At 37.9% G+C, this 12,521-nt stretch overlaps 1 protein-coding gene across 2 annotated transcripts in view; it reads right to left on the reverse strand.

Moving 5' to 3' along the window:
* PAH (phenylalanine hydroxylase) overlaps window positions 1-10,882 on the reverse strand; it is a 51,423-nt gene extending 40,541 nt beyond the window's left edge. The window contains exons 1-2 of one of the 2 annotated variants that reach the window (XM_063447205.1): window positions 10,799-10,882; window positions 4,619-4,723 (exon numbers count right to left, since the gene is read on the reverse strand). In XM_063447205.1, the coding sequence (XP_063303275.1) occupies window positions 4,619-4,723; window positions 10,799-10,843 (150 nt within the window). In that variant the 5' untranslated portion in view covers window positions 10,844-10,882. Of the gene's footprint in view, window positions 1-4,618; window positions 4,724-7,428; window positions 7,548-10,798 lie in introns of those variants that run through there. The other variant, XM_063447206.1, reaches the window with a different exon arrangement.
* Between the last annotated feature and the right edge of the window lie 1,639 nt (window positions 10,883-12,521).

Below are 12,521 nucleotides of genomic sequence, written 5' to 3' on the forward strand. Positions count from 1 at the left end.
TGTGTTTGTATTTAATGTTTGTGTTTGATTGCTGGTTTGTATGCACATGCACATATACTGCCAAATACGTACTGTCAGAACAGTCTATTACCCAACACGCAGAACGCAGAAATATAAAATAAATCAGAAACCCTAAACCATATTATCGGACCTTAGAATGGCAATAAATAGATATTAAATGTTAAATAGATGTTAAACAGAAATCTGAAGGACAAGGTCAGGGAAACAGAAGGTACATAAACTGTAGACAAGCCAAAGATCAAGGGATACAGACGTCAGAATAGTCAAAGATCAAGCCAAGGTAAAAAAAACACAAGAATCAATAAAAATAATGGACTCTTGGATATCCAAAAAAGGAAACCACAACAGGGCTCTGATTTGCCCACAGTGGTCATGTGATATTGTACTGGGCGTGTGTGAACGTCAAATCGTGCAAGACCTACGGAGCCATAAAAACCAGATACATAAGACAAACACCCGGCGGCATTCCCACAGACTTTGTGGGAATGCCCGCCAGGTCCGGAAATGCGCCGTATAGGAGATCCATACATACTTACACAGATATACATACACATTAACACACACAGATACACACGTATAAACACACTGACACATACACACATTCAGATACACACTGACACACGCACAAATAGTTACACACTCTAAAACATACACACACACTGACATATACACACACCGAGACACACAGATACACAAATTGACACAAAGATTCTGACGCACAAATACACACATTGACACATACACACAAATCAGTTCCACACAATGACACATACACACACATTCAGATACACACTAATGCAGACACATAGTTACACGCACTAAAACATACACACACAACGAGACGCACAGATACACACACAGATACAATGATCCTGATGCACAAATACACACACAGTATCAGTTACACACACTGAGACCTACACACACCTTGACACCCATAAACACACACTGACACTTACACAATTCTTGACTCACAGATATACTCACTAACACATGCAAACACTTTGACAAACATATATACAGTCTGACGCACACACACAAAATACATGCACACATACATGTCATATTTCTTATATTTGTAGTAACCCTTCTGTTAACATACCTTTAGTTTGCAGGAGGCTGGCTTCCATGGGGTCCTGCTGATGCTGGCAGAGGCTGATGGGAGTGTGGGTCTGGAGCTAGCTCTCTCTTTTATCCTTCCCACTCCTCTCTTGTGCTGCCTCCTCAGCCTCTCGTGCTGCTGTCTCTGTATCTGGGAGGAAGTGACTGTTTCTCACTTCCTCCCAGCATTGCTTATACTATAGGGGCCTCTGTTAAGTAATATCCATCAGGTGGCCCTCAGTGCATGGGCTACCTGGGCGTGTAGGCCTCGGCTTCGTGCAGGCCTCATGCTCATTCTCGGGAATGCAGGACTGGCTGCCAATAAAATAGTTATCGTAAATCAGACTTTGCGCACTGTGCAAATGCTCTTGCTACTTGTGTCTTTCAAACAGTGTCCCCTTTTTGCTACACTAACTGCAGCATCAGCCGTGCTGGTAAAAAAACATCGGGTGGTAACCCAGCAGGCAGTGGCGGCTCTAGAATTTGCAAGGCCTTAGGTGAAAATATGAGGCCCCCCACTAACTCTCATAGTGGAAGGAAAATAGGGGTTTCCTTGTGTGTATACTGAGAGCTATAGTTATATTGAAGGGCATGCTTGCTGTATCTCTCTGCAAACAGAGAGCTAGTTTCTTTTTTAAATTTTTAGAGGCTTGCAATGTCACTGCTCCCTGTGCCAATGCATTTTTTGCTCTCTAACTGTGCTCTGCAATAAACAAATTTAATAGTTTATACATGATTGTGGAGTATGGTTGCAAAGCCTGGCAATTGTGTATGCATAAGTGCGGGTGTGAAGTGGTTATTGGAGATATGATATATGTTGCCATTTTACCTTTGCATCGCCCATACTATACCACCCTGACATTGCAGCCATAGACTCACACACATACACACCAATACATGCACACATATACACACTAATACACAAACATATATACACACATGCACACATACACACACTGATAAATACAGACAGTCACAATGTGTATATGGCTGTATGCATTTCTGAATATGCACCTGAGAGTATGTTTCTGGCAGTGAGTATCCTTGTGTGTGTGATAACTGCCTGTGTGTGTACGATGACTGTCTTTAATGTTATAGGGTGAGTGTGGCATAGTTAGTTGGGTGAGTGTGACAGGGTTGGAGGTGGGTATGGCATGGTTGGAGGACGGAGTGTGGCAGGGAGAGGGCAGGTAAGTGTGACAGAATTAAGGGGTTTATGTTATAGGTTGAGTGTGGCATGGTTGGGGGGATGGGTGTGACAGAATTTGGAGGGGTTAATGTGATAAGGCGAGTATGGCAAGATTAAGGGGGTGAGTGTGAGTGATAGAGGAGGAGTGTGACAGGGTTTGGGGGAGTGTGACAATGTGAAGGAAGGTGACTGGGGGGTAACGTGATATGGTGATTGGTGTGTCTGAGCAAGGAGAGGTGAGTGTGGCATGGTTGGTGGGTGGGGGTGAGTATGAAAGGATAGGAGAGGATATTGTGAGTGTAGCAGGGTAAAGGAGGGTGACAGTGTGTGTATGACATTGTGTGCGGTGACAATGTTGGGGGTGATGGTGTGGTGGGGGTGACAGTGTGTGAGTAGGGACAGTGTGTGGAAGTTGACAGTGTGTTGAGGGTGAAATTATGTGTGTCACAGTTCTGCTGGGTGCAAAGTCGCAGACAATGTGGTAATTGTCTTGCAAGCTTGCAGCTTGAAGTGTCAGAACAATGCCACAGTAACCCATGGCAATGCTCTGATTAGTCAAAGCTTGTTTATGGCTCTGCCAGTCTGCAGTCTGCAACTCTGCACCTGATGGAACTGCAGACTGGAGACACTGGGCTCCCTCTCTGGACAGACAGACTAAGTGGAGGGGTCCAGCACCCAGCGGTGTCGGGCTATTGGTTTCTAATGCCCAAAGGTGGGTAAGGGGCTGTAGAGAGCGTGAAGCCTTGGGCAGCTGCCTAACTTGTCAAACTAGAGAGCCGCCTCTGCCGGCCAATATGGCTAGAGTTTTAGGTGGCCTAGGCCCACTTGCCCGGCCCACCCCTGTAAGTGTGAGAGGGGAATTTAAAGCTGTGGGGCTTGTAAGATGGACAGATAGACATGACTGAGAAATGAAAGCAAGAGATTAGCATAAGGTGTGTGTATTTCTATAAATACATTCAGCAAAACCTCCATCAGATACAAGACATTGGGAGGTATGACTGTTTTAGCATTTTTTGCCTGTAAGATTCTGTAATTAGGGCTAAGATACTCGTTAGCACCAGTCTAAGCCCAATAGGTTCTTAATGCAGGCCTGCCCTTAACATAAGAAAATAAATTGCCATCAGTATATGAACTGCAATTTTGCAATCATAAAATCACTGTTAACAAATACAGAAACCATTTCATTGAAAAAGAGAACCATAGAAATAATTCTAGAGTGTATCTGGAATGAAGCACATCCAGCTTTTTTGACAACCTTTTCACCATTGATAAGTCCTGCTTGTTGTGGGCTATTAAGTATAAGAAATGACTGTCCAAAGTACACAGGAGTTGTTTTCTTTAGACTAAGAAGATCTATGATTTCTTAGATATGGGAACATATGTTAGAATTATTAAGTGTATATAATGGTAAGCACTAGTTAGATCTACTTCCTTTCTTCTTTTAAAGAAAATTGTGAAGAAAAATATTTAGATTTCAGAACAGTTCTTCCTTTATTTAAATTTAAATTTTTATAGTTATATCATTAAATCTAAAGTAACTCCTGGCTGGCACTGCTCAAAAACTACATGGGAAATTGAAAGTCCTGGGTCACCAGAATTCTTCATGATACAGCAAAGGTAATGTCCTTCTGTGCTTTTATGGTTACCAGATGGAATGTCTGTCAGTTATAAATGTCATGCTGGTTTAGTTTAAAAAAAACACAGGGGAAGCCTGCTCCTGAGTAATCACAATGTCTTAGAATGGAAACCAGGCACTTAGCATTCTTTAAGATGCAGAATTTAATAGGAACATCCCGGCAAACTGTGACAAAGTTTCGGTCAGCAATGTGACCTTTGTAAACAAGACTTGGCAAGACTGGTAACAATGGAATTTCCCACATCAGTAGCCCGGAGCATTGTCTGACAATGAAAGTTTAGCTTTAACTTGAGTGTAGTCACTGTCACTTCCATGTGTTTATAGTCAAAATGTCTATATTTTTATTTGTTTGTTGAGTGGAGACAGTCACAAGACATTGAATCTTGGCTCAGTCCCCAATTTTGTCTCAGTCCCCAATCTTGGCTTAGTCCCTAAAAATGACATTGATACGCAATACATTGCCTCTAATTGTTATTTATTCCTGGAATATTTTTTATTGATTTATATATTTAGTACATGCTAATTGAAAAGTGAAATGCTCTTATGGCCTTTGCAATAAACCTATATCATGTTATACGATACGGTACTTTTAATAAGTGTAAGGGCTATTAAATACAATAACATTTGGAGGAAGGGTCAAATGTCCTTCCAGAAAACACATGCATTCTTACCTCAAATATACGCAGAACTCTGGCCAGTGCTCCAACTTGTTCTTTCAGAGAAAATATCAAAGAAATTCTGTTATCTTTTGTACTTTCTTCAATGTAGTTTGACTCCTGGAAAAAAAAAAAGTGATTTATGTTTTGGAATGTGTTGAGCGATTTTAGGAATACTTCTGTAATATTTTTGAAACATGTTAATTACTTTAAGGCCTCCTTAAGCAAAACATATGTGTATATTGTGAGCGTGCACATTCACGTGAGAGCCTGCATAAAAGACACATCCTGCAGGTCAGCATTGATTTTATGCGATTATTCAGTGTACATTTTCAATAGGCTTTTCTAGAAAAGGTAAGGATGTGGTCACCCTAATTTGTGGCACCAAGTAATTATATTATATATTATGACAGTTTCTTTATTTTGATAATTTGGAGAATTCAGGTTATAGTATATGGATGAGAACACCAGAGAAAATAAAATATGGTTGAGGGTGACACCATTCAAATCTGTATCAACATGAGAGAGATTCAGGATACAAGAGGAAGACAGAAGTATGTGAATAAGTGTAAACTCTAGTGACAAAATATGTGGAATTATTAGTATTATCATCAAAGATGAGAGAGAAGCAATTCAAGTAAATTTAAAGTAAACTAAACAGAGCATCTCACAAAAAAAAAAAAGGTTAATCCAAGTTATAGGTAATTTCAATGTGTTAATCAATAATTTATTTTCCAGAGACATGACCATTCCCCTTTAGGTGGTTCCCTTTGAGGAAAGAAAGTCTTTAAATTGCTTTAAAAATGTCTTATACTACAATGTAGACTAGTAAACCATTACATGCTATGTTTATTACTGCATACCTAATTTTAGGATGATAAAAGTAGGTGAGATGTAAGAGAGAGTAGCTTTCAAGCTTTCTGTTGCCCTATACCTTTCTACGTTGGGTAGACCAAGATATCAGCCAGTGGTAGCCTAAGGTCCTAATGTGATGAGATGTGTGCCCCCTGTGACATACATATCTTTTCTTGAACACTCACAGTTTGAAACTAGAGATCAGATCATTGTGGTCTAGAAGGTAGTAATGATACTTTCAGCTCTGTTGCACTACTACATTACATTAGTGCAGGGATGCCCATAGGGTAGATCCCCAGATGTTTTAAAACTACAGCTTCCATTATGTTTTGCAGTCTGAAGGCATGCAAAGCATCATGGAAGTTGTAGTTCTACATCTGGGGATCTACCTTTTGTGCACCCCTGCATTAGTGACTGCACTACTGAGTAAGGGCTTATTCACTAGCTGCAAACACTGAATGAACTGGAGATCAGAGACCTGTGCCACCAAAAGCACCAGTGTCCATACTATCTTCAACTAGACCACCAATGCTACATTGGAGGATGAGCCAACTGATCATGTAACAAATGCCTATTTCAAAAGCTGTTGTTACTGTTTTATATAGCACATAGAATATGGGAATGTGTGGGCATTAGGTGACCACTTTGCATTTTAGATACCTTTCTGACACAGCCATAAGGAAAGGGCTAATGGAGAAGACCTGATTAGCCATACACAAGATTTCCAAATTGACAAGGAGGCACTGGCAGCCATTCTAACAAAATATTGTTGCTTGCATTGATGAACAAGTGTTTATAGATATTTTTCACTTACTCTCCATTACCTAACTTAGTAAATTGCATATATATGTAAAAAATACATATAGACCCCCAAAAAAGAAATAACATAAAAAAAATAAATATATATATATATATATATAAAATGTCAAAAAATTACCGGCACTCGTGGGTTTCTCTCATCCAATTTATTGTAGGTAAGTACTGCTAGGTCAGACCTAGCAGTACTTACCTACAATAAATTGGATGAGAGAAACCCACGAGTGCCGGTAATTTTTTGACATTATATGAATTTTGGAACTGGGCACCTGGTATAATTTACTATAGTTGGAGTGCAAGAGTTTTCTATTTTGTACATATACACACATACATACATAAATTGCTCAACAATAGTGCTCAAACAAATTACAAAATTGTAGGGATAGCACTCTAGGACAAAACGTACTCTGTTACTTTGTTGAATAAACCTATAAATCTATCTACACACAAAAAAAAAAGTTTGCAAAGGTAAATGTTTAATTACCAACGCTTTCATTTGCTTTGATGGTAAAGGAGAGTAAAAAGAAGTGTGGAAACTTTTCACAACTATTCTGTTTTCACCTAAAGTTTGCAAGTTTACACACAAACACGTCTTAAAATTACATGGTTATTCACCTCACAGCAAATTACATTACACTACATCCTAAATGCAAAACTAAGGCTTAAATAACCAAGTTGTGACTACAGCTAAATTAGCCATTCAGATTAAATTTACTACAAATCAGTTTTTGCGAATAATCTCGAATATAAATCAAAGAGCATTGAGTCTTGAGTATTTTCCAATTCATACATTATTATAAGGACTAAGTATTAAAAAGTATTTCAGTACAGCGTGATAATGAATTATCAACGTTCCATTCTCAATAGGCTGCTGGCTTGATTCCTACAGCCTCTTATCACTTAATGTTCTAAAACTGGGAGATAACATCTATAACACTGAATATACATGAAATATAACCGTATCCTTACTTTTTATATTATGAAAATATTGTATTAATATTTATGTTATATAAAATAATATTTTATATTATTATTACTTCTTTTGGACTAACCCACTTTATTTTTTACACATTATTCTTACAAGGAAGATTGCCATTTGCTTAAACCTAATTGCCAAATTATTCCTTAAAATTCACTTTTGTTACCCCACTTACATAAGTGTGACTTCCATTCATTTTGCAGGTCTCCCCATCCATTTTCCCTAGGTTTAAACAGGTGAGCTTGATTCAGGTGAATGCACCTGAGTGTAGAGTGTGGTTAGAAATATAACAGTGCTGGAGGCAGTATTTAAAGCATCACTTATTATTGTATGCTGCACTCGGCTCAACACACACCATACAAATTCCTGTAAATCATTGCTTGGATTTTGGAGGCATTGCGGTCATACGACTGTCACGTCCCACCTCATTATAACTGCAAACTATGTCCCAGGCTGAGCACCTGGACATCAAAGGACAAGTGACGTTTTGATTGTTTACAAAAGTGCTTTGTAAAACATGTGGCTTGCATAAGTGTGGTGGAAAGCCTGAATATTATTTACTATTACAAATTACAGTTAACCCTTTCAGTGCTTGGTCACCAATTTTTAGAACATTTCTATCAATAAAATGACAAAAATATCAAAGTAAACAATTCCACCGACACAATTGTAACACATTATACTTAGAACTGGGGTGCACAAAAGGTAGAACCCAAGCTTTTTTTAAACTACAGCTTCCACGATGCTTTGCCATTGAAAAGGCATGCAAAGCATCTTGAAGCATCATGGGGGATGTAGTTCTACAACATTTGGGGATCTACATTTTAGGCCACTACTGATTTAGAACAATTCTCACTATATTTAAGAAATTTTAACTCATTTTACTTGTAGATATGTTGTATCATTTAAAATGGCACATTTACATTGTCAAAAATCAAAAAAGCAAGACGATGTGCAGAGGTTTATTTATAGTACTGCAATCAACAAAGTCTGCAATGTGATATAGTCATGGCTGGACCACAACAACAAATGTAAGAAAGAAAGATGCAAACAGCCACAACGGGAGTATACGTGCAGTAATGCGGAAAAATATCAAATGCACAGATAACAGATATAACAGTATTACTACAGCAACACCCATAAGAGAAGCATATTTTTTTGGTTTGTTGACATTTTATTGAGAAAAGCAAGGAATATTTCAAATGTAAAAAATATTGTTTGACTTTAGTTAATTTAAACCTCACACAACAACACTAACACACACAAAAAATTAATATGTGCCACATCTGCCAAAAATAATTCTAGAAAATATAAATATTATCAATGAGGACACCAATCAAGTCTCTCTTATTACACGAGCATATAAACTACAACTGCAGTATGTATATTTAGTTTATGTTCATTTTCAGTGTGATGAGGAAGAATGCTGCATTGTGGTCATTTTGCTGGATTGTTCGTCTAGTGAGATATGACGTGTGGTCTGTCTAGCCATATCATAAAACATAAAAGGCTATTCTGAAGCCCTCAAAACCACGACACCATTTAGTGCATATCAAATGGCATTGCAGTGTCTCTGGTTATCCCTGGAGTATTCATACTCCTGACCGAACCGTTACCTTTGGCATTGTAGCAAAGTTACGCAATTAGTGTAATATAACTTTTGGCATAACTTTAATGCAACATCAAACAAATAAATCATTAAAAACTGCTATTAATTACCAAGACACCATAGGGCTTCTGCGCAAGCCAAACAATGCATATTTGTCGCTATGTAACTGTCATCACCAAACTAAAGAATTGGAAAAAAAAACAAAACTGCTATTCAACATGTATCTTTAAAGGGTAAAGGGACACTCCACACACATAAAACACTTTAGCTGGTTGAAGTGCTTTATGTGTGAAAAGTGTGTTTTTACAAAATTTGAATAGAAATTGGCAGCAATTGCCCAGAGCATCTGCCTTGCAGAGACTTCTCATTGAGCTGCATTAGGAAGTATGTGATTGGACAGTCACAGAAAGTCTGAGTGGGAAAGAGGGGGAAGGCTTACAAATGCTGCAGAAAAGAGATCTGCAGCTTCTGCAAGCTGTTTTTAGATATACCCCCAACGGCAAAAAAGGCATTATTAAATGCATGCACCTTTTCATTGGCTTCTATATACAAATAGAGATTTTTAAATTAGTTGTATTTGCAAAGTATTTTAAGTGCCTCCTTTTTTAAATGTATATGACATGGCACTTTAAAGATACATATCATTAAAGCCTTCGTATATGAATTTGGCTGATTATGAACTGATTTACAAAACCTCTTCATAATGTTATACTTGGAAAATATCCTCTTTAGCCATGCTATTTTGGCCTAATAAATTGGCCTAATCCAGGCATCTCAACCTCCAGCCCACCAAATGTTGCTGATCTACAAGGACATCGGGGAGTTGTAGACAATCACCATCTGGGCCTAAAAGTTGAGATCCCTGGTCTAATCTGATCCCAACTCACTATTTAGTTTGTGTTCTCCTGATTGCATAATCTTACAATTAGGAGAGTGTCAACTAAATGGTGAGTCAATTCCGATACTTTGTACCTTAAAGGAACACTATAGTCACCTAAATTACTTTAGCTAAATAAAGCAGTTTTAGTGTATAGATCATCCCCCTGCAATTTCACTGCTCAATTCACTGTCATTTAGGAGTTAAATCACTTTGTTTCTGTTTATGCAGCCCTAGCCACACCTCCACTGGCTATGATTGACAGAGCCTGCATGAGAAAAAAACTGGTTTCACTTTCAAACAGATGTAATTTACCTATAATAATTGTATCTCAATCTCTAAATTGAACTTTAATCACATACAGGAGGCTCTTGCAGGGTCTAGCAGGCTATTAACATAGTAGGGGATAAGAAAATCTTAATTAAACAGAACTTGCAATAAAGAAAGCCTAAATAGGGCTCTCTTTACAGGAAGTGTTTATGGAAGGCTGTGCAAGTCACATGCAGGGAGGTGTGACTAGGGTTCATAAACAAAGGGATTTAACTCCTAAATGGCAGAGGATTGAGCAGTGAAGCTGCAGTGGCATGTTCTATACACCAAAACTGCTTCATTAAGCTAAAGTTGATCAGGTGACTATAGTGTCCCTTTAATACATTCCTAAATTTATGAAAAATAAGTTATTATTACATGCTGAAGAATATAACATGTTCATCTAGAAGTCAAACATTTTAACCACAATACATTGTGTTGCATAATATTCAAACATGCGGTGTTCTGCTCAATTCCTATGTGGTTCTGTTTTTTTCTGGCAATTGTGTGAATGATGGCATTGTGTTTAATATAGATACTATTTAATGGTTTGTAATTAGCGTTTGAGAAAAACCTGGTACATTCGTCTGATCACAAAGCATCTCAATATAAAATTCTCTTCAACTCCTGCTATTGTCTAAAACATTCTGCAAGAGTCAACACAAATATTATGATTTGTCTGAATCTCATTATTCTGACGACATCGCAATACATGCACAATAAAAAGGTTGACATGCTACCCCAACTTACGTAAGAGTGACTTCCATTCATTTTGAAGGTTGTAACATTCATCATTGCCTAGGTAAGGGGCAGCTTAGTGCCGATGAGCAGCTACAATTCTGTGGAAGTGGATTGTGAAGTGTCGAACATCAGTACCAGGGAAAGTATTTAAAGCCCTGCACATCATTCTGTCCTGAATCTTTACAAACACACCCACATCCAGGTTCTGGAGTTCAACAAATCACTGACTAGTATTAGGGGGCATTGCCTTCACACGATTGCCCAGGTCCCAACTAAAACACGCATTGCAAGACACACATGGTTTCTATCATCAACATAATGAGTAACAGTCTCCTGGGACTATGGGACATTTGTTTTTATAATCTGTGAGTGTGTTTTGCAATGACATATGGCTTACATTTGAGTGGCAGTAAGCCCTGATGTTAAGTGTCTGCAGTTAAATGACATGTTTGGAGATATAGATGTAACATTTAACCGCTCAGAGTTCTTTTCCTTATTTACTGCCTGATCCCTAAAGACCTTATGTCAACAATAATGTTGTGTTTATTTAGCATCAGCATCTCTATACAGCCCTGCCTTGCTTATAAGAGTAGAATATTTAATTAATTTCTAGATCATTAAATATCTAATTGTAATGATAGCACAGTGCATCAATGATGCTAAATGGCTTGCCTCACTCCGATTTTGACAATTTGTAATTTATGGATATTTTTTTTTTATTAGTTAGCTATCTATACAACTGGTCAACTGTGAAGGTAATGGCTGGCTTTAAGGGTTAGCCATAGCACCATGACCACTTCACTGATTTAAGGTGATCATGAAGTCAATATATGCATTGTTTTTCTATGAATTGTTGCACAATAAAAGTTTAACTCTGCTGCCAGATGTATAACCCCACCTCTGGCTGCATCATTGGGGTGTCATTGACCAGCTTGGAGCAGGAGTTTCGGGTTACTAATGTGAATCCTGTGTGGTGCCAGACAGCCACTGGCGACATGGAACCCCCCATGTGTCCCATATCCTCCCCCACACCCTACCTCCTACTCAGCCTGAAGCTGCATTTGTTTAGTGAGTCTATTCATGTGAGTATTCTAAAGGAACATAAAGCACTATAGTAGTTATGGATCTAGAAGTGTTATGGATAAACACCGATAGTGTGTGCAGATACCAGGAGCTGGCCTAGAATATGGCTGAGATAGGGTGAATATCTGGATATGAAAGTGAGTAGGTGTGCAATGGTACTATGCCTTTAAGAGGGAACTGATGTTGATAAAAGGTAAAAGCAAGATAAATAGATAGATATACTTAAAAAGCATAAATGGGATATATCTGGATAAGAAATCGGTATCTTATAGACATATAATACATAAAATGAATGAATAAATGAATAAGTGAATGGATTAAAAAAAAAAAAAGGATGAGTTTGTGTCCGCAAAATAAGTTTGTGTCAGCAAAACTGTGCAGTGCAGGTGCCTCTATTATTACTGCTATGAAACAGAATGGCTGGCACTTGTACTAAATAGTATACTCTGTGTCTTAAAAAGATACAGATGGAAAAAGTACACAATGGGAATATAATAGCGATACAGTATGTGGAACTGTAAACTAAAAATTGTTACAATGTAACAGCAGTACTAAAAAGCAATGGTTCTGAAACTGGATGGGAATAAAAAAACAGTTTATTAGACAAAGAATAAAATATATGAAAAAATAGGTATTGTTCAAAAATATG

This window comes from Pelobates fuscus, chromosome 3 (assembly GCF_036172605.1).
Source record: "Pelobates fuscus isolate aPelFus1 chromosome 3, aPelFus1.pri, whole genome shotgun sequence".
Classification (NCBI taxonomy): domain Eukaryota; kingdom Metazoa; phylum Chordata; class Amphibia; order Anura; family Pelobatidae; genus Pelobates; species Pelobates fuscus.